At 33.8% G+C, this 23,551-nt stretch overlaps 1 protein-coding gene and 1 non-coding gene across 2 annotated transcripts; both read right to left on the bottom strand.

Moving 5' to 3' along the window:
- Positions 1 to 15,845: 15,845 nt before the first annotated feature.
- On the bottom strand, positions 15,846 to 15,946 carry LOC112498437 (small nucleolar RNA Z122). The gene has a single exon (XR_003065753.2). It is a non-coding gene; the product is annotated as a small nucleolar RNA Z122 (small nucleolar RNA).
- Positions 15,947 to 16,451: 505 nt separating this feature from the next.
- On the bottom strand, positions 16,452 to 17,967 carry LOC102625622 (hypothetical protein). Its single transcript, XM_006477932.4, has one exon. The coding sequence runs from the start codon at positions 17,793 to 17,795 to the stop codon at positions 16,626 to 16,628; it is 1,170 nt and encodes a 389-aa protein (XP_006477995.2). The 5' UTR covers positions 17,796 to 17,967; the 3' UTR covers positions 16,452 to 16,625.
- Between the last annotated feature and the right edge of the window lie 5,584 nt (positions 17,968 to 23,551).

Below are 23,551 nucleotides of genomic sequence, written 5' to 3'. Positions count from 1 at the left end.
AATATCAAATTCCTACTAATCAAAATATGGATATCATCCCAATTATCATGGATGTAAATTAGCTCAAGTACAATTACTATGAAAAAACTTTAATGTTGTAACTTGTATCAAATATTTAATTTACAAATCAAGCTAACAAGAACATTGAAAAAAATACAAGTTCAAGCACCAATAAAAATAAAAATATCCAAAAGTTTCAAGGGCAAAACCAAACCAGACCAAGCATCCAGAAGCATAAGCATAAATTGAGAGTAAACAAAAACATTCAAAAGTATTGTCTTCATCTCCAAGTTTTAACTTCAATGGACATGAAACCAAAATGAGTAAGCAACGACAATGCTGATTCTTCCCTTGGCAATCTACCCCACCCACACCCTGTTCCCCGAAAGCTTTTAATATTATCACTGCTGCTTTCCCCAGCCAAGTAGAAGCGGCAAAATCTTTGGTCAAGGATATCCATTCATTTTACACTAAATTCCATACACATAACTAATTGCTTGCTTTTCATTTCATCACCTATTCAATGGGTAATTTTTGGATACCTCCCCTAAGGTTTGCCCTTGCTACACTTAGAGAGAATATATGCATATATTGACATATAGCACCCCTGGACGTATATAATCGTTAGGATGCCGTTTGCTCTGTTGATGAAAGTACAATAATACCCTTCATTCCACTGCACAACAATGCAGAGTTGCAGACTTGACAATACTTGTAGAAATGCTACAGAGTTGCAGACCGTCTGTTGTTTTTTGGCGTCAAATGCATAATAACAGTGAATATGTATTTTTTTCATTCGCGAAGCAACAGCACCACCAGATTCTGGTACCCCGGAAGTGTGGGTGATACCAGATGAAACACTATCAGTATCATCAGAAGTTACAAGATCACAATACTCATTCATCAACAAATTGCCATCTTTATTTTGCTTAGCATTATTTAAATCCAAGCTCAATCTACTCTCATTTTCAATAAAATATTGGTACCACGACTTAGCCACTGCCCCATATCCATACCCAACGAACTTCTTACCCTCAACACTAGAATCTCTCACTGGAGTCCCTCTTCTTGTCTCAGGAGTTGCCTTATCTTTAGTCTTACTAATAGGAAGTGAAAAGGCATCGCCTTGAAAAGAAACGGATAGGCTCCTAGTTGAAGTAATAAGCATCCTTGTTATTGCTGAAAGCTCTTGACTTGAATTGCTTGCTTAGAGCTTGGAACTAGGGTAATAGCCCTTGGACTAGAACCAATCACTTGCCTCCTTCTATCAACAGATTGTGATCTTTTAGTTCCCAAAGCTGGTAAATTCGATGAATTTATTGAACGAGACACAAGTAGAGAAGAAAATCTCAGGCTCTGACTCTGACTTTTTGCTATTGCTGTTGCTGTTGTTGAAGATGAAGATGAAGAAGGAGAAGGTGACAAATATCTTGAAGAGACAAATCTTCCTTTAGGTTTCTTTGTACCATTAACAATAGGAACATTATGCGCATTGTTTTTTCAGAAGGCAAAAGGGGATGCCTTGACCTTGTCCTTGGGTTCTCTTCAGAAATGGCAGCCACCATTATCAGAGAAACTGTAGAAATAAAATTAAGAAAAATTCTTTTTTTTCCCTTCACATTGCCTCATCGTGAAGTCCAATGTTACTTTATCAATCATTTTTATTTTTGGCACTTTTACCCAGAAAAGCATTTGATTTTGTTCGAGGCAAGAAACTGCTGAAAAAAAATAAAACAAGGCTGAAAAAGATTAAGAGATATGGGAGAAACAGAAAAGGGCGGGTGAGTTTAATCTTATTTTCAGTTAATGAAATCTTGATTATAGTTTATCAAAGTGTATTTATGCCTTTATTGTTATTTCAACCCAATAATTTGTCTTAAAAAATTCAACAATTATTAAATCATTGTCTTATTAAAGAAAAAGATATTTCTTTTCAACATTATACTTCAAATATATTGATAATATAATACGACATTCCGCAGTGCAGAAGCTCATAAATTTTAAGATGTAGATTTGCTATATATATATATATATATATATATAATTTGTTGAAACCTCCTAAATCACTTGTGGAATAACATAACCCAAATATATAAATTCATAATAAATTGGAGGTGTTTATGATTGTGCTAGTGAGTGATTCCTAAGAAAATGAAATAATTTACTTCAATGATAAAACAATACCCAAAATTATTAATTCCAAATTTTTCTTAAGGTTTACAAGAAATATGCAGTGTAGAGTTGTCTTTTATTGCAGCATGTAATTTGGGTCATGAAGCAAAAAATTTTATCCCATATAATAAAAACAATAAATTGTGAGAAAATAAGGGAGAAGTTCAACATAAGTGAAAATTCTTTAAATTTTTTTAAATTTAATATTGATTATGTGTGCCTTACAGGGACATCAAAGAGTGAGATAAAGGAGTGAAAATATGAAGGGTTCAGTCGGTCACTGTGATGTACAATGATTTTTTTTAATCAGTTCACGGCCTTTTTTACGATTTTAAAATTTAAAATTTGTAATTACGTTATTGTCCTTAACTACCAAACGGTATTCCAACCCTTATAAACGTCCAGGGGTGCTATATGTCAATATATACATACATTCTCTCCAAGTGTAATAAGGACAAACCTCAGGCGAGGTATCCAAAAATTAGCCCCTATTCAATTCATCTCTCTCTTTTTCTTTTTTTCCTTCTAAAATTATATCACTTAGTGAAAAAACATGTGCGAGACAGGTGCATCATCTGGGCATCGACAGACGTTGTGGGTTCTCTGGTAAGAATCATTAAATTTTTATTTTATAAATTATAAACTCCATAACGATAAAGCGAATGGTTCCTATAAGACCCACCAAACCTGCCAAAATAATAAATTCTAATTAGTCAAACACACTATCTTTATATGTTGAGATGGTACTATTTCTCTTGTACTTAATGTTTTTCTCATGCACAAATACTGGTTTTTTTTTTTAACAGGGGCTCAAGAAAAATTACCAACCCTTTTCAGGGTAGAAAATTTCAACCAAATCCAAATTGTGAAGGTTTAGGTGTAGAGGTGGCAAAAATACCCGCCCGGTCCGGACCCGGACCGTACCCGGGTGTTGCGGGCCGGGTATTACCCGGCCCGGGTATGAAGCCGGGTCGGTCTTGGGCATCACTTGATAAACCCGGAACCCGGATTTTATTAAAAAAAATTATAAAATATATATTATTTTAAATATTTTATATTTATTTGACTTATTTATTATACATATATAAAGTTTTAAACACTTAAAGTTTATATTTTCATGTCAAATTTTATTGAAATAAATTTAAAACTTATAAAATTATCAAAAAATAAAAAATATATACACATAAAATATTAAAAAATATAAAATCTGGGTACCCGGATTAAAACCCGGCCCGGACCCGGACCCGGACCAGTTGCATCCGGGCAGGGTCCGGTCATGGCAATACCCGGACCCGGCCCGGGGTTTTGCCATCTCTATTTAGGTGGGTTGCACGAGTTTTTGACCACCTCAAAAAATTTTAACTCTCACAATTTGATGAGAGACTTCAACCCTTAACCTTAATAATAAAATAAGTAAATATTACCTATTAAATAAAAAAAATTAATATGTTGAAATCTATTTTATTTTTATCTTTTAATTTCATCTGCACTTTAAAACTGTGTGGACATCGGACCTTATAACATAACTTTTTTTATAAATTATATTTTTAGGATTTTAGTTTCTAAATTGCTTGTTAGTTTTTTAAAATTTCACACTCATGACCACGATTTTTAACAATTAATTTACAATTATTGTGGAAATTAAAATTTACTACTGCAACTTTTGGTGGAAATGAGAATTAAGCCAACTTTTGGTCGAAATGACAACTAAGCATTGGCATTTAATGATATTGAATTAGAAATTTTCAGGTATTCTTGAAAAGTGAGCAAAAAGAATGCCGTGCAGGAAAGAAAATAATGATGCTTTTACTATACGGGAATCGAAATATGTAGGAATATGAATGAGTTAACATTACTAAAATATTCTTTAAATAAGATTTTATTATTTATTTAAAGAGTTATATTAATATTTAAAGTGAAAGAGTTATTTTTTTAATCCAAAAAAATTGTTTTAACAGTTAGAAAGTGTTTTTTTTTATACAATTTAAGCAAAAACAAGTCATTGCAAACAAGAAAATTTAGAAATTGTGCATAATTGATCGATTGTACTGATTGGTTAGCTTTTTTTTTTTTTTTTGATAGGAAAGTAAAACTTTCATTTAAGCCATACTCAAAGTACATGCAAAATTTCAGGGGGGAAGTTTCCCCACCAAACATCAGAGTGAGCTCTTCCTAAAGCCAGTTTAGCTAAAGAATGAGCACAAAAGTTACAAGAACGAGACACATGTTTTGCTTTAAACAAGCTAAATTCTTGCTTCATAGCTTGAATTTCCTGAACTTGCCAAAAGATTTCAGTACTGCTGGCTTTTTTTTTATTGATCAAATTTGCTACCTCTAGGGAGTCAGTTTCTAAAATGACAGTCTTCAGCCCTGCTTCCTTTGCAATGCATAAACCCCACTCAGCAGCTTTTGCTTCCACATAAGAGACATCTCCCGTGAACTTGGATTTCTTAATAGCTGCAGCCATGCACTTTCCTTGATTATCTCTTATCACTACCCAAAGTCCAGAGCATTGACTCTCTTTATCAGTGGCTACATCCACATTAATCTTCATCCAGCCTTGAGGAGGAGGAATCCAAACATTTGGCTTCTTCTTTTGCAATTTTTCCCTATGCAGCAAATCTGGAGTTTTGGTTCTGCTAAAAGCCTCATTTACAGCCTCAGCTTTGGCCAACAGAAGGTTTGGATCAAGTTTCAGACCTTCAAAAACAAACTTGTTTCGAGCATACCATATCACCCAAAATGTGGGCACCAGCAGCTCTATTCAACATCTTCTGAATCCTCATCAATTCCCCCAACATGTCTGAACTTCTCATATCTTGAAAAACACTTGCCAAAGCTGAACTATGCCACACTTTCTTTGCTGCTTTGCAAGAGATCAAAGCATGCCAAGTGTTTTCCATTCCCTCTCCACAACATTTGTAGTGGGCCTCTTGAATAATTTTCCTTTTTCATAAATTCTCTGCTGTCGGAAGGATATTCTTTGCTGCTTTCCAAGCAAAAATCTTAATCTTCTCTGGAATATTGAGCTTCCAAATAACGCCCCAGTTGTTTCCCCTGCTGTTTGAGCAACTGGGAGGATCTGAAAATTTCAATTTGAGAGCCACCTGGTACCCGCTTTTAACAGAATATCTTCTCTATTTATCATAATGCCAGATCACTTTGTCCTCCATTTCTCTTCTTGGAAGCGGAATGCTCAGGATTTCTTCTGCATCATCTTTTAAAAAGTTCTGCTGGATCACCTCTGTCTTCCATCTATTTTCTTTATCTATCAGCTCTGCTACCTTGGCTTCAGGAGACATTTTTGGGGTAGAAAATGGTTGGAAAGTAGATGGCCTTTGGATCCAATTATCTCTATAAATTAAAACACTCCTTCAGTTGCCAATTCTCCATTTGTAGCCCTTTAGAATGACTTGCCGACCCCACAGCAGACTTCTCCATATGTAAGACAGATTAGAGCTTGTTGAAGCATTCAAAAAATTTCCTTCTCTGAAATATCTGGCCTTCATAATTCTAGCTGCTAGAGATTCTGAATTTTGGATCAATCTCCAGCCTTGTTTTGCCACTAAGGCTTGGTTGAAACTTGAGATATCCCTAAACCCCATTCCACATCTAGTTTTTGCTTGGCTCATGCTCTCCCATTTTGTCCAGAAGATACCTCTCTTCTCCTTCCTTTTGCTCCACCAGAAACCAGCTATAGATTGTTGAATCTCATTACAAAGTCCCATAGGTATCTTGAAGACACTCATGGCATAAGCTGGAATAGCTTGAGCCACTGCTTTTATTAGCACTTCTTTCCCCCCACTTGAAAACAACTTCTGCTTCCAGCTAGAAATCTTGCTCTGGACTTTAAATTTAATCTCATTAAAAAAGGCCTTCTTCTTTCTTCCAATCATTGAGGGTAACCCCAAGTATTTCTCATGCTTAGTCACCACATTAAGCTGAAAAATTCTTTTAATTGTTGAAATATGGTTTTCATGAATCTTGCCGCTAAAAAACATACAAGACTTCTCAAAGTTGAATATTTGTCCAGATGCCTTAGCATAACTCTCAAAAATATCCTTGAGGTGATGGCAGTCTTTGATTGAGGCTCTAGAGAATATCAAGTTGTCGTTCGCAAAAAAGAGATGTGAAATGGAGATGTGCTTACCAAATTTCAGCCCCTAGATGTGGTTCTTTTTCTCTGCTTGCCTCAACAAGTTTGACAAAGCTTCTACACAAATTATGAATAAGTAGGGAGATAAAGGGCAGCCTTGCCTTAGCCCCCTTTGGGGGGTGATCAATCCCTTTGGAGATCCATTGATGAGAACAAAGAATGATGAGGTAGTGATGCAATCCATGATTAGTCTAACCCATTTATCCTCAAAACCTAATCTAATCATAACTTGTTTTAGGAAGCCCCATTCCACCCTATCATAAGCTTTAGATATGTCTAACTTCAAAGCCACCCGCCCCTTTTTTTTGTCTTTGCTATGCCTAATCTTATGGAGGCATTCATTCCCAACGATGATGTTATCAGTTATTAATATGTTGGGAATGAATGCGCTCTGAGCTAAATCAATTACATCATGTGAAACAGATTTCAAACGGTTGGCAATAGTTTTTGCAACAATTCTATAAATTACATTGCACAAGCTTATTGGTCTAAATTCATTCATTTTCCTAGGCTTTTCTACTTTCGGAATTAGAGCAATAAAAGTGTGGTTTAGGGGGGCAATTGTACCTGCTCTATTAAGGACATGAAGGCATGTATTGATGACTCCTTTGCTGACCGATCTCCAATGCTTTTGGTAGAAAACAGCCGGAAGACCATCAGGCCCTGGTGCCTTAGTTGGGCACATTTGGCCTAAAGCTTCTGTAATCTCTTCCTTAGTAAACGGTTGTCTAAGATGATCATTCATTTTTGCTGACATTTTAGGAACCATTGCTTTCAAAGCCTTCTCCATTTGCTCGTGGGTTGGGTTGGATATTGAGAAAAGCTCTGTGAAATATCCACAGATTTCTGTCTCTATTTCTTCAGCTTTCGTCCTCCATTGGCCTTGTGTATCTTCAACACCCCAGATTTTATTCTTTCTTTTTCGGGATGAAGCTCTTGAATGGAAGTACCTTGTATTTTTATCTCCCTCGGCAAGCCAATCGGCCCTAGACCTCTGCTTCTAGTAGATCTCCTCATTCAGCAAAAGGTGATGAATCTTCCGCTCGATACTTTTTACTTCTTCCCCCTTCACATACTGCCTATTGTGAGCCTAGAGCTCCTCGAGTCTGTTCCGCAACTTCTCCATCTTCTTCTTACTGTCCCCGAAAGCTCTCTTACTCCAGTGCACAAGTTCCGCTAATGAATTTTTGCTAGTCTTTTTGAAAAGCTGGACGACATTGCTCCCTAACCAACTCCCCATTTTTGCCCAATTTCTCTAAATTATGTCTCGGCATTCATCATATGTGCTCCAAAAACCCTCGTAGTGGACCCTTGAGAGAGTTCTTCTATTGTTTTGCCCTCCATTCCCCCTGCTTGTAACATCCAGCATAACTGGGCTATGGTCCGAACACCAACTGATCAGGTTTTTTGCAGCGTCATCTTGGAAGCGTTGAGTCCATTCTATGCTACCTAAGAATCTGTCCAGCCACTCCTCAATAAAATGGGGGCCATATCTCCTATTAGACCATATGAATGGATATCCTGAGCAGCCTAAATCTTTCAGATCACAATCCTGAATAGCTTTTCTAAACTCACTAATCATATTCATGTCAGCCTCTCTTTCGTTTCCTCCCATTTTTTCTTCTAAGTGTAGAATTTCGTTAAAATCACCAAAGCACAGCCATGGAGATGAAGACAAACCTGCCAATCTTCTGAGTAAGGTCCACGTATGTTTTTTCTGACTCGTCTTTGGGTGTCCATAAACCCCAGTGCATCTCATATGATTTCCATCTTCATTGTCAACTTCAGCATCAATGTGATGGTTGCTGAAGGAGGTAATGCTTACCCTTATGTCAGAGTCCCAGAGCATAGCTAATCCACCACTCTTTCCGTTGCTGCTAACGGCAAAGCAATTATTAAAATTCAACTTCATTCCCACATTATTCATATGTATAGTCTTCAGCCTTGTTTCGCACAAAAACACTAGCTGAAGTCTATACAGCTGGAGGAACTTTTTTAGAGCTAAGAACGTCCGGTTGTTCCCCAACCCCCGGACATTCCCGCCAATTTTGTGCTTGTGTCCTCCCAAAGCTCTTTTCTCGCTTCTTTTCCCCCTTTTTTGTAAACCTCTGTGCTGTCAGCTGAGTTTTCAGCAGTCATTAAACTAGGTTGCTTCTGACTAGTATCCTGCTGATTTCTCGGTTCAAGAGTCATCTGCATTAAATGCTTATCAGCCCTAGTTGCCTGACCTTCGGTTTCTCCTGACCTCGGTTGGTTCGTCTCTAGTTCGTTTGTACTTGGGTTCGAGTCATCTTGTTGTGGTTGGTTCCTTCCATGAAGTTCTGCTTCTCTGGATTCTGTGAATGGATGTTCAGCCCTTCTACTCCATCTATCTCTCCCTCGATTTAATTTTGTTTTCTCAGCTTTGGACAATGCCCTCATGTAAACTCCATACGACAATTTCTCTTTTGGTTGCCCATTGTAAGCCGAGCACTCCTTGAATTGATGTCCAATAATTCCACAACAAAAGCAAAAATCAGGGAGCCGTTCATACAACACTGGCAACTCCACTTCATCATCCTCATCCTCCAACTCTAAGAAGACCATTTTCTGCAACGGTTTCGTAATATCTATGGATACTCTTACTCTTGCATAAAGGCCAATACATTCCCCCTTATCATCAGTTTCTACTTCTAGCACCTCTCCTAATAATCCCCCTAGCTTCTGGACATTATCCCTCTCCATACATGCTAACGGAACATTGTGAATTTGAATCCAAAATGCTGCATGTGTAAATGCTTGCTTTCTCATGTTTCCAATCCCACTCGGTTCTTTAAGAACAATTAGGGCTCTGTTAAAATGCCATGGCCCCCCAGCCAATATCTTTCTCTTATCAACTTCTAGCCCAAATTTGAAAATAAAAATATTGTTACCTAAACTTTCAATTTTAACTTCCTTGGTTGTTCTTCATGCCTGCACCAGTGCATTTCTAATGCCTTCCGTGTGCACACTTCTTGACAGTAAGATTTTCCCGATCAGAGAGTTTGCTATAATGCGGCCTCCCTTTTCTTCCATACCACTTCTGAGAGTTAACTTGCGTTCAGCTCCTTCACAGATGGATATTGCTTTACACTTACGAATTAACTCCTCTGTGTCCATGAGTGAAGGGTACAGCTTGAGCTCTTTAACCTGCTATCTACCAGAGTTTGTACCTCCAGCTTTAAAGATGCTCATTTACTCTCGCCCACTCTCTGATTCCCTCGCCCAGGATAGATACAAAAGAAAAAGATAATAAAACCACTCAAATTAAACGAGTGAATTATGAAGCCATTAAAGCTCCAACTCTACTCCATTCTTTTGTCCTCTTTCGTAGAGAGAGAGCACCCTAGAAGGAGATACTGATTGGTTAGCTGACACAACAATTTGGATTGAATTTTCACATAACCGAACCATATTCCAAGGCTAAAATAATTGGTTTAGCCAAATTTCTGAAAAGAATGTTGTCTCGACCCCATAATTTTGCATCATATTTTTATCCCAAAACTTCAAAACGTTTTGGATTAGTCCGGACATACTTTAAATTAAGGATGGTAAAAAAGTCACAGTGAGAGCGCGTTATGTTAGGGTGGAATATCGGGTTTAATATTGTCTTCGTTTCTAAAAATAGATGGGACATGAGTATAATCTTTTATCCTTGTTGATTGGACGGGCAAGATATGGGTATGAAACACAATGACCCATACCCGCATATTACACTGGTTTGACTATTGGTTAATTATTTTTAAGTTAAAATTAACAAATAAATCAAATAAGTATTTAAGTAAAAAAAAATCCTAAAATGTAAATATTAGCAGCTTAAGTTTCAACTTTCAAGGAATATGAAAAGACGAAAATGGACTTTTGATAGCATCTTTTGGTCTTTATAAATTAGAATCAAAAGTTATACAATTTCAAATTCCAACGAAAAATTCAAATTGAAATTCATAAACTTCATTGCTCAAATCATCAACCATGAATTCATCATCCGCCATTAGGTAGTTTTATCTTCTTTTACTAATTTTTTTTATACTGTTGTAAATTATGATAGTTGAAACACATGAGCTCACCACAATCCAATATAAATATTGAAAGTCTTCTCCTTATTACTTGTTGTAGTTTTTTTTATTTTGAAATTGATTATTTTAGAATTTTTAAAATATTGTACTGCATGTTTATCTAGAGTTAAATAGTCAAGGTATGTTTTTTTTTCTCTCATATATACGAGATATTAAAAAACTAAAAGGGGATAGGGGAAGGAGACGGATATCTATGGGTAAATGTGAGTGCGACGATACTTTCTACCAAACGCATACGAATATGGATATTCAATACCTGGACAATTGCAATCCCTACTTTTGAACTCTTACTGATAGACACTTAGTACTTACGTCTTAAAATTTTTACAAACATGTCTCTATTGAATTATAAAATATTATTGATAAAAGAAATTAAATTTTTATTTTTAGAGCATGTTTTTCACCAAGGCATGAATTATATATATGAGCTCATATATTTATATCCAAATTATTAACTCCATTTGCTGATATCACAAGAGTATTTTAAGAACTTCACTCATTCAGTATTTTAGGAATTTTACAAGATGTAATATTTATAATTTTATCAATTAATTATTTTAGACATATAAAATAATCAATTGATAAAAGTAATATCTCTTTGTATATAAATAATTTTATATTTTTTAATTTAGAGGACTAAATTATACTTAGGGTTTTTTTTATCTAATGACTTAATTAAGTTCAATCAGTTAAGTCATTAAATTCATAAATACCATAATATTTTAACATATATAAGCAAAACTACATTTAAGCAAAAACATAATGATTTTAGAATTATAATGCATAAAATAATATAAATTTCAATTTTTATCACAAATTCTCAATAATAGTACATAACATAAGATAAGAGTATTAGTGGGTAAACATGTATGGGGAGTTTTGGGATAAGCATGAAAAATAAATTATAAAGAAGAGATATTTTTTCCATTAGAAATTAGTTAACTTATTCAGATTTTTTTCATTCAGTAAAAAGTCAAAAAATTGGCTTATTTTATTAAGTCAAACTTAGCTAAAAAATCCCATTGAGTTATAAAAACAAACACCTCTAATTAACTTAATAACTTAATTATTAAGTCAAGTCACTTTAAGTTATTAAGTTAAAAAATCAACACTCTCTTAATCTAAAAAGTCTGAATAAGTTAACTAATTTCTAATGGAAAAAATATCTCTTCTTTATAATTAGCATTATTACTCATCTTTATAACTTGTTATAATATAGTGATAGACTATTATTATTTTTATCTTTTAATTTTCTTCAAATTAACATTATTTATCTTCATAATTTTTTATGAATATTTTTTGCATAAAAACATCATAAACTACAATAAAATTGATTAACATGTAATAGTTTAGAATATTAAGGATTGTATTCAATTGAACATGATTTATGTTATGATAATATATTATCTTATTTATATTCTTCGATATGTTTATTATTTGATTTATATTTATAAATAAAGGACATAAATGTAAAAAAACTAGTTTTCAGATGTTTTAAGTTAAAAAAAACAAGCAGCTTAATGTTTATTTTTAGCTATTTAGATAAAAAAATAAACATATCATTCAAATTTAAACATTAAGCTTTATTAAGAATTCTGACTAACACAAGTCTATTTATATTTCAAACAAAAAACTAACATTACCTTACGCAGTTTAAGGATAAAATAGACTTTTATTATAATTTTTGTTAAAATTTTTTTTAACTTAAACGGTTTGGTATAAAATGATCAAAGCTGAAATATTAAGGAGAAAGTTATTGTTAAAAATTTAAATGATAAAGCAACGTGTCAAAAATATTAAGCAGTAAAATGATAATATAGAAAAAATGAATTAATAGTTAGGATATGATTATTTTGGAACTACTTTAAAGTACAGTACTAATTATAACCATAAATGTAAAATAATAAATAATAATAAAAAAATTCGTTATAATTTTAATAGTGTGATTCTCCACTTTGGCCGGTTATAACCGACCCAATAGTTATCGTCGGAACAATAACTTTTCTCATCTTTAGTTTCATTGGACATAATTTACAATATTTTTTTTTTTTTGGTCTTCTTGAAGTGGCACAAAAGCAGATACGAACCTATAAAACAACATATAAAAAATTCCAGTTAAGTTAGATTGCGGGCCTTCGATGTTTAATTTGTTAATGGAAAAATATCATCTCTAGTTTCATTTTCATCGTTGTACTTTTTCCGAAAAGTTCTTCAATCATGCGCATTGCGCCCACTAACTTGCATTTCTTTATGGCAAGATTTTGTTTACGACTTCGTCCATGTTCATATTTTCACTAAACAGAAAGCTCATTGACGTAAGACAAGTATTAATACGAAAATCCAACATATAAAATTATGAAATGTATTTTAAAATTTTTCCTCATTACTTATAATTAGTTAATTTAAAAATAAGATCTTATTGGATGGGTGACATGATTTTTCCATACACGTAAGATTGTTTTACTCACGAAGACATTACCTTGTCAATAAAATATTGTTATATATTTATATCTTGAAAATTATCCCATCATAAAAATGACTATGATTACAAGATAATGTAAAGGCATTTTTATGCACATCTAGATTTTCATTCATCTAGATCTAATCATGGGTTGATTTTGGACATTTTTTTTTTCGATGTTAAAAAACAAAATTTACAAAATTAAAAAAATGAATAATAATGGATAAAAAAAAATTGATATGCATCATATGCATATTCTTAATTGTTGTGTTAACATCTATTGTAATGGATACATACACGTGAGAAGAAACTCTTGCAAGCAAATAAAAAGGCCTTCCAAAACAAGGAAACTCGTTAAAGAATTATTGCTAAGATCTTTTAAAGCATAAAATTTCAGTTATGTTTAATGTGCAGATGCAATTACTACTAGTTTCATGCAGGCATTTTTTATTGATAAGCACCTTAATTGTCACCTTCCAAATTCAATCACCCATTAGTCTAGCTAGCTACTACTATGTAAAAGGACCCATAAAATGAGTGTATATTAGTGGTTTTCAATTAGAGATTTATAATCATATTAAAGTTCGGAATGAGTTAAAAAATTTAAAAATATATATAAATTTTAATACATTACAAGATAAAATATAATGTATTAGTATATATATATTATCTATTAACTTACCTTTAACTTTAATATAATGAAGGATGTTCATTAGAACATTTCTATATATGCTAATGTTATTTTAGAAGAAAATATCTTGAGCAATAGGGAAAATGGATCCATTGCCGGATACAATCAAATGACAGCCATCAAATAACAAACCCATCCAGCGAATTTTGACTGAAAGCGAGTACACAAATACAAAATGATACCTGTTCACAATCACATGCGCCCCACTCACGGTACGTAGTACCATCAAATATCTGAATATCGCAATCTTATGGGTCCATTAATTAATAATTGAACTTGTTTTCTACTGAACAGATGAATTAATAGGGAGATTAATGAATGGGTTGGAAGAGAGGGAATCTGTTCAGAGAGGAGCCTGACTGTGCAAATGTGAATGAGCACGTTCTACTCAATTCATTTATGGCACAAAATCCAGCCTTTTGCAGGCAAAGCAGCCCTCCTTTTGTTTATTTAGTTATTTTTTTAATATTAATTTTGAATGCCTCGGTCTCCGCCTCTGAACAAAGCAATCACTTCGCTCACCAGTCGCAGTATGCATCATTATTATTTATCATACATCTAATCAATTAATTTTACTCCACCGTGGACCTTCACAACGACACAAAAGTTCAAAAAAGATTCCGGGTTGGTGTTCCAATCGGAATTGCATACATTTTACTAGGTGGCAAAGCCTTGATTGATATGATATGTGATGTAGTAGGGTGAGTGAAATTGTGTTGATAAGAGGGCTGATGGCAGGTTGCTTCCAAGAAAACCGGCGACACATGGTCAAAGGCAACGCAATTTCATTCACTCAAAATTACGAGGGCGTTAATTAATGGCAGCCTTGTTTTATTAAAAAGATCAGTACAAAATTTAAAAAAATAAAAAAAGAAAAGAAAAGAGAAGTAGCAACATTCATTTGTCCATTGAAGGGGAAAAGACAGCGATCGATATCTCTACGGCTCTTTGGTGAGTTCGGTCGCGAAAGTGGTTTGACAGTTGGGGGGTCTGTTTGGGAAATAAAAAGATTTGGGAAATAATTTTGCCAGACGTGGAAATGTCGTTGTCCCTTTGTCCTTTGATTGATTGAATAGGAAGGGCCAAAGTATTCTTGAGATACATTAAGCATGCGTGGGGGAATGGAACAATGACGGACCCTAAGACAAGGACAAACTCATAATGGGTAAAAATTTGATATTGCTATGCTCATTTTAGATGGCAACAAGCCAGCACATGGACTTTGCTAGCTTTGGGTAAATTATGCCAACCCAGTCGTAGACCGCCGAGGGTTCTTGCTTTATGATTTGCTATTTTACTGTTATCTTTAACTTTTTCATTCATTACACAAACGTTAACCGTTGATACATAAATGTGATTTTTTCCTATGTTACTTGGTAAGTTCATATTGGATGAATCTCGTACTTTTTGTAATAATAATAATAGTAATATTATTATTATTAGTTTGATTGATGTTGAAGAATGTGGCATTCCTATTTCCCTCACGAGATTGGACATACTAATGAATTTTTTTTTTTGATAGAAAGATTTACTTTCATTAACAAAGCTTTGAAAACAAACACGTGATTTGAGGAGGAGGGAACGATCCCTTCCAAACACAAGATCTGTCACTACCTAGGGCTATCTTAGCTAGTGCATGAGCAATTGCATTACAGTTTCTAGAGATATGCTGAGTTTTTGCCCTGCTGTTAAGTGAGTTCATCTTTTTTCGAATTTCAGCTATATTCGAGATATACTAATGAATTGCTATGCCATATGAGGTGAAAAACATTGTGACCAAAATGGAGCCAATCGTTCAGATAAAGGCACAAAAAAGGGGAAACTATCAAAACTATGTTAATAAGTGGGCACATATGTACATCTATGATGAAAAGAAACAGAAGCACATTGGACTTGTCTCACTACAATGAAGCACGAAGCACAGAGTTACCTTTTAGCATCTGGGTTTCTTTTCTCCAAATCTCTCAACTTTCAACTTTAAATAAATAATAAGCACAAACAAAATCAACTGGGTCAAAGATTTAGTGTTAACACCCACTCCTTAAAAATCATCAGATCAATTATACAAATGTCATTTAAAAGTTAAAAGAATGGAGCCCATGTGGTCCACCGACCACCCCGTTTTTAGCACACATTTTACAGATCCATGGAGCCATGGGGAGGGGCCCTTCATTGTTAATTTATTATTATATAAATGTATATAATATATAAAAACAAAAAGAGAACAATTTTTTTGAGGAAAAAAATAATATATTTTTAAAAGGTTTAGAGATTGGGATCAGACTGACGTGCAAAGAAATTTAAAAAAATAAATTAATAATCAGCATTCCGCAGAGCTGGCGCCTCAGATAATATTGGCATCATTTCCCAAACTCTACACTAAACGACAAATCTCTCATGAATGATAAAATATTAATAAAAGTTCCATTGAAAGAGACAGACTAGATAAGCTTCAAGCTTCAAGAAGCTCAAAAGCTCTTATCTTTTTCCCCCTTTATTCTCTTTTCTCTCTTAAAGTTCATGTCACCCCCAACAAAGAAAATTAATAAAATTTGTTTATTTATTTTTATGCAAAAGAGAGAGAGAGAAAAGAAGCAGTAATTCACAATCACAGACTCACAAAAGCAACCGCTAAAAACAGCGATTCCACATCTTTCAGGTCAGAAAAGTTCAAGAAAAAGAAAAAGCAACAAACTACAACAAACCCTACAAAGGCTAAAAATCCAACTATCTTTTTAGCCTATCAACTAGTTCAAGAGGATGAACAGAATGAAGAACAAATACAATGGCTGAAACATAATATATAATACACATACATATATATATACACATCTAAAATTTATTAAATAGAAAAAGGAAAAAAAAAAAAAAGCAAAATTGACCCATTAACAATGTCCTGTGGTATTACTTTTGCTAGCTTCAAAAATTAGACAAGAACGGGATAAATTTCCAACAAAAAGGAAAAATAAAAATGCAATTAAAAAACTAAGATAGTTAAAATGTTTGTTACTTGTTATTGGTTCACTTGTTACACCCCCTTCTTGCTTTCAGTCAAGTTCGATCAGTCCGGTTCCTACTGTTACCATGCTGCCTGGTTGTTGTCGTCATTGAACCATTTCCGTTCTTTTGAGGCGAAGAAAACAATTGGCCGAACCCAAAGACCGAACCGGATTTCGAAGAACCGCGGAGTGAACAGACCGGTACGTTAAGAACCGGAGTCACTCGAACATTAGCCGAATAAGATCTCTCCATTCCTCTGTGCTTGTACCTCGGCCCGCCATTGAAGCTACTGGGGCTGCTCGAGCTTCTCTCCAAGCTTTGAAACACTATCTTCCCCGACGAGTTCATCCTCGGACTGTCCACTGAAACCCCTCTGCTCGGGGCCGCTTGTGATTCTCTGCGAATCGGACTCCGCCCTGTCCTCCCTGCCACCGTCTGGTTATGCGAGCACTCCCTTGGCTTTACCATTCTCATCCTCGGCGGGTTCGCAAACGGGTTCGGATCCGGGTTCGGGCTGAGGCTCGGCTTGTTGTCGGAATCTAGTGAGAGCCTCGGAAGATCCTCGTGCTCGTGGCCGGAAGATGATGAGGAAAGCGACAGCCGAGACGACGATAAAGAGACTGATTCGGAATCGGAGTCTTTCAGTAAAGGCAGGTACAAGGAACCATCAAGTGATGAGGAAACGGAACATGAAGAAGAAGAAGATGAAGATTTGGAGTTTCTGTGGAGAAAATGCTTTAATGAAGATTTTGCATGAGTAGACGAGGACGAAGAGGAGAACGACGTCGTTTTAGTAGTCTCGGTTTTCCAAGCCGTGCTGTTGTGATAGAGTTTTTTCAAGCCCAATAACTCCTTCCAGCGACTTGAACATCGAGGAGCCTTCGGTGAAAATGAGTAGGGGTCAAAACTAGAAATGTCACATGATTTGTTTCGCTCGTCGGGTGATTTAACCTCGACCGTCGAGGGTTTGAGACTCGAGAGATGAAGCGGCACCAGCTTTCCGTCGGAAAAGAGCTCGTCGGCGGGGAGCATGGCGACGGGATCTTCGAGCCGGAACTCGAAATCCACCGGATCCGAGCCCTCCGATGGCTCCTCGGTGGAGGACGGTTTCTTTGAGGGATCTTCTTCGCGGCTAAACGAGATTCTAGGGCCCAACCATCCGTACGACGGAAACTTCTCCGGCGACACGCCGATATTGTTGTTAACGCATGCGGAAGCCATCTTCGCCGCTCATGCAAATCGTACTGTCGCCGGGAAATTGATGCAGGGATCTAGAGAGAGAGAGGGGGAGAAATAGGAGGGTTTTGTTGTGGAGTTGAGTAGGGTTTGAGTGTGAGTAGGCCAAATGTTTGTGTGTGTCTAACAAACAACACGGTGACGAATATTGAATGAAGAGCCCATTTATTAAATTATAATTATTATTTAGATACTTGACAAATTGTAATTTAATTACAAGCTGAGAGTAGGGCCACGTGGCTTTCATTTTCTACGTTATTTTTTAAGGATAAATGTTGATTTAGTTTTATATTTGATTTAAGGATTCGCCAGTCCTCAAAAAAAAAAAGTACTCGCCAGTCTTATATCTAAAAGATATTTCAAGACACCGCTCTTATTAATTATATTACCTTATTATCTTTATTTTTTTACCTTAATACCCTTTCAACAATATTTTTTAGATATTAAAAAATAATAATTTATTAAATTAATCTAAAAAATAAAATAAAAATTTACACAAATTTTTATATTATTATTTTACTTTTAGGATTAATTTAGTAAATTAATTTTTTATAAAAATAATTATTAGTAAGATTATTATAAGAATATTAAATATTGCTTTAAATTTTTAATTTATTTATAAATAATTATTAGTAAGATCGTTGCACAAGTACAAAAAAAAACTTATTTATTGGTTAATTTACTAATTATTTTTTAGATAAATTAATTAAATGTCAAGAAGATTATTAGAAGGGTATAATTGTAAAAGAAAATATAATATAGTAAGAATAAAACATTTATCATTGTAAGGATATTTTATGATATTTTTTAAAATATAAGAATTAAACATAAACTTAAATTAAAATACAGAAACTAAACAAGCATTTACCCTTCTTTTAAATTTCTTTAATTTTTATGTTAATTATCAATAATTTAATTCTTTGCTTAATATTTTCTTTTACTACGAATTCTTTGATTAATATTGAGTACCTCGATTATTGTTTCTTGGTTTTCAAATTTTCAATCACAAGGATGACTATTAATTTGGAATTTTATTGGACCATTATTTGCGTCGATAATGCCAACTATGGGTTACTTTTAGTTGAAGGATAGTGGATTCCAAGCCTTGTCGCTTGTTATTATCTTTGAATTCTTCTATTGGCAATGCCTGGAATCCACTACCCTTAATTAAGGTTTAAAAAAAAAAATCTAGGATGGTTGGTTTTTTTAAAATTAAATCCTTAAATTATTACATACTATCAAAATAAAGATAGGATCTGCTATTTGTTTGTTAAATTAATTCTCAATTAATTTTTTGATGAGATATTTGAATTAATTATTGATAGCTATAACTTGTTTTGTTATTGGATATGAACGAGCCAAAGTTTGGCAAAAATAATAGAGTTCCGTGAATTGAACAAGAATTTCAATAATTCGACTATGACTTTAACAGATGACGGTGCGCCGGTCCAAGTTGGAGCGGTGGAGGGGATTGGCAGCTGATAATTGACTTCATTGGTTGCTTTAACGTGTTCCACTTTTTATTCATTTGGAAATAAATTACTTAAATTTTAGCTTAATTTATGTTGATTTTGCACGAGATCGTGATTTTGTTTGATACGAACAAGTCAAATTAGCAAAAATCAAATAAAATTATTTAAAATAAGACTCGTCACGTCTAAACTAAAATAGGAGATCAAGTTTTCCTTAGAAATGAAGAAAATTCGTCTTCAAATTTTGTTTGTGCCCATCTTCAAGTGAGTATTTGAATTGAGTTGATCTTCAAAATATTGACGTGTCGAATCTTTATGACAGCGTCTATCTGAATTCTCAAAGCAATAAAATGACAAATTAATTTTTTTCTTTTAATTATTGAAAAATATTGCGGGAATAATCTTCATTCGAAATGTCAACAAAACTCAGCATCAAAAATTTGGTTGATGATCCAATTGAATGACCGAACGTTGGGAGGTTGATCTTGATGTGAACGGAACGGCGGCTAATCAATAGTTTCATCACAGTCATTGACTTCTTTCAAATCATCAATGTCATCAACGCCAACTTCTTCACGTTTATCATTTTATCATGCTCATTTTTTTCCCCAAATAATATTGAAGTACCAAAATTTCGGCTCCCATACCAAATTAATGTAATCAGGGGACAGAGTTTTCATGGACTTTATGAAAATTAAAATTTTCTTTTTCTTTTCTTTACGATTTTTTTTTCTCTACAGAGAAGAATATTAAATCGGCTCTTTTTTTTAAGTAATGGAGTTTGTATTTCAAAATTTTAATTTTTGTTTTTTAACTGAACAAATGAATGTAAGAATTTTCTTCATAAAAAAGAGTAAAATTCTTTTATCTATTAATTTTTGAGATTATAAAGTTTTTAATAGAAATTAAAAGTAACAATTAAGATTTTTTTTTTTTATAGTGAAACTAGAAATTTAAAAAAATTTAATTTTTTTCTATGGAAATACTAACCATCTCCCCTGAACCCTCGACCCCCTTTCAAGAGACAGTACCCCCCCTCAATCTCTCTTGTGAGGGATTGCAAAATACAGACTATGTTAGTGTCTCTATTTAAATCGATTGCACCCTTTGGGGTCACTCTTTGGATGTTCCCTCTGGTGCATATCAATTTTAAGGACAGTTCCCCTAAGCACTATTTTGCGGAAAAAAGCAAATATTAACCATACCTTCTCGGTGGAAGGCTAGAGCGAGAACTACACTCATTCCAGGAAGGAGTCAGAGGATATATTATAATATATTTCTAGTGGCTTTTAAGCCCTATTGAGCAATTTTGAATGTCCCGTACGAGGCCCATTGAAAAGTCCCACTTTTTCTAAAGAAAAATAATAAATGAACTAATGGTTATACCAATTTTTTTCTTCGAAATATTAATAATAAATAAATTATATCTCTTTAACTTTAAGGTCATAAAATATAGATTTTCTATTAAAAATCTTAATTATAAGATAATTATTAATTAGGGAGATGTCTAAAAATAGATTTTTTTAAAAAAAATATTTAACTTAAAAAAAGATCTCTATTATTTAGAGTATTATAAGGGAAATACTAAAAAAAAAAAGGGATTTTCCTAAAATATGAGTTTTTAAGTGATCGCCTTATTAGCCTATAATTAAAGCTACCCATGACTAATGGGTGATGGAAGTATTGACTAAGTAGAAGGTATTTTGAATACTCTCTTTAGTAAAAGAATTTTTGAAATAAAAAAGATGAAATCAACTTCCCATTGATTTCAATTTAATGCTGTGAATTTACTTAGGGATGGGTTGCCTTAAAAAAAACAAATCAACGGTCTAGTTCAATTTAATTTTTAAAATTACAAAAAGAAAATGACTGATTTATATGACAAAAAATAAAAAATGAAAAAAATTAGAAAATACAAAGAAAATTACATTTTAAAACCAAACAAATCTGGTTCGGTTTGGTTCGAATTATTATTTCTAAAAAATCGATGGTATAGTTTGGAACAGAATAGATGCCACCCTAACTTTAACATGTTAGATTTCGTTAATTCAATGAATACTAAGAAAAAAAAAACCAAATTAGAGTCTATTCCATAAAAATTAACCAAAGTACAAGCAAAAAAATTGCTTCCAAAGACTAGCTAGCTACAATCATATATATTTGTAGAATATAGACTTAAGATAATTTCAGTAGAAAACTTCTCAAATAAGACCATGCATAAACTAGAAATACAACTAAAATAAGAGTCGCTTAAATAATAACAATCAAAATAAGAGTTAAATTAAAAGAAAATATAATTAAACAAAAATATTCTTTAAAGCTGCAAAATTCAACTTGATAAGGAGTTCTTAAGCTTCTTAGGGCTAGTTTGGAGTTGTGGTATCTGATAGGGTTGGACAAAATTGGGTTTGGATAAACCTGACCGGGTTACAAGTTGGATAAAATTCATCCGAACTCAACCCGAACCTATAACTCGATCCGATTCTACCCAAATATAATTCAGAACCAATCATATCAGATTGGGTTAAAAAATCGGGTTAAAATTTAAAAATATATAATTACATACTATTAAAAATTACCAATTACCAATTAACATTTCACTTTCACATAGAATATATAATGTATATATACCATCACTATCAAGTATCAAAGGCTCAAAGCTTCCAAAAATCAAAGTCAACAGCCAAAATTCAGGTTGCGGCTTGCTGGGTTTGAATTGAGCTTGAATCAGATCAGGTGATGGTGGAGGATTGGAGGTGTGGAGATGGTGCAACAGATCATATACTTAGTAGTAGCAAATTGGTAGTTCATGTCATGATCCTCGCGGAGAACCTTCAGTTGGCGATAGCTCTCAGCGGTTGCTATGTCTGGCGGCCGACTGTAGCTTTCTCCGTGAACTTTGTGTGTGTTTGTGTTTCATTTGTTTGAGGGAGGCTGGGGGTGTGGGCCGTGTGGTTGTCGGTGGTGGGTTGTGAGTGAGGGAGGCTATGGGTGGGTGTGGCGTCGGTCGACAATGGGCTACTCACTGCTGCTTGTGTCATGTGTTGTTGTTAATGGCTTAATGTGTTATTGTGTTTGTTTGTAATGGTTTGTGTGCGTGGATCGAGTGGTGTATATGAGTGTGTAGGATTAAGAGTTTAGTTGTATAGCAGTTTAAGATTCGGTTTTTCATTTTTAATTTTGTTATTTCTAATTTTTTTTTAAATTTTTATGTCAACCTAATCTGATTTTCAGATCGAATCAAACCTGATCTGATTAGGTTTTCGGTTCAATCTGATCGGATTGACACAAATGCATCCAATCGGGTTTGATTAACAACCTGATCCTATTCGAACTCGATAATTTTTGGATCGGGTGGGGTCGGATCGAGTATTTTGCCTACTCTTAGTATTTGATGAAATAATTAGTTTAAACTTTGCAAATGAAATATGTTTAAAATTGAAAACAAGCAACTCAATATTTGGGAAATTATGTTGTTGTGGTTGCTATGAGTTTAAAAAATAGAGTAAATACATTTGATAAATTTCATTACAAAAGTATTATTTTATTATAGGGTAAATTTCATTGTGCCCCCTACTAGAGTGACTATTTCCAAAATACCCCTAATGATACAAAAACATCACTCTACCCCTCAATTTCCGTGACTTTAAATGGTTGACCGACATTGAATAATTAAATTATAGGATTATCCTCGTGAGAAACAAAATATTCTATCTAACGATGTTATTGTGTGAACATTTGAGTTTTGCCAAAGGTTTTGATATGACATCTCTATCAAAAAACGTTGTAGTGTTAGGCTTATAATTATATATTTACTTGTTTGGTAAAAAAGTTTTAAGTTGACTACTTATTTGGGCTTTGGATGCAAGAAAATTACAAGGCATGCCATTAAATAACATTTTTTACTGGGATTTGCATTGTGATTTCAACCACTCATTTTGAAAATTAAAAAAAAATACCACCCTTCTCTCTCTATGACTATAAAAAATCGAATTCAAAAATCAAACTGGCCATTATTTTATAGATTTGAACAAGTTTCATACTGTTACATGTTCTATATTTTGTTCCAATTAATTTATTTTAGTTGTTTTTTTCATTGTTTGAATAAGTCAAGTTAGTTGTTGGAGTAGTTAGAGTCCAAGCTAGTTTGTTAGCTATTTTGCTGGCACATGCCTATAGTCTTGGAAGGACAGTTGTAATATTTCTTTATTTAAATTCGAGAAATAAACAGTAGGGGTAGACTCTCTAAATTCGAAAACACTGACACTA

The sequence above is a fragment of the Citrus sinensis genome, chromosome 3 (assembly GCF_022201045.2).
Source record: "Citrus sinensis cultivar Valencia sweet orange chromosome 3, DVS_A1.0, whole genome shotgun sequence".
Classification (NCBI taxonomy): domain Eukaryota; kingdom Viridiplantae; phylum Streptophyta; class Magnoliopsida; order Sapindales; family Rutaceae; genus Citrus; species Citrus sinensis.
This window is presented reverse-complemented; position numbering and strand designations above follow the sequence as displayed.

Excerpts from the sequence above, each read along its gene's own strand:
- LOC102625622 (XM_006477932.4), bottom strand. The coding sequence starts at position 17,795 with ATGGCTTCCGCATGCGTTAACAACAATATCGGCGTGTCGCCGGAGAAG.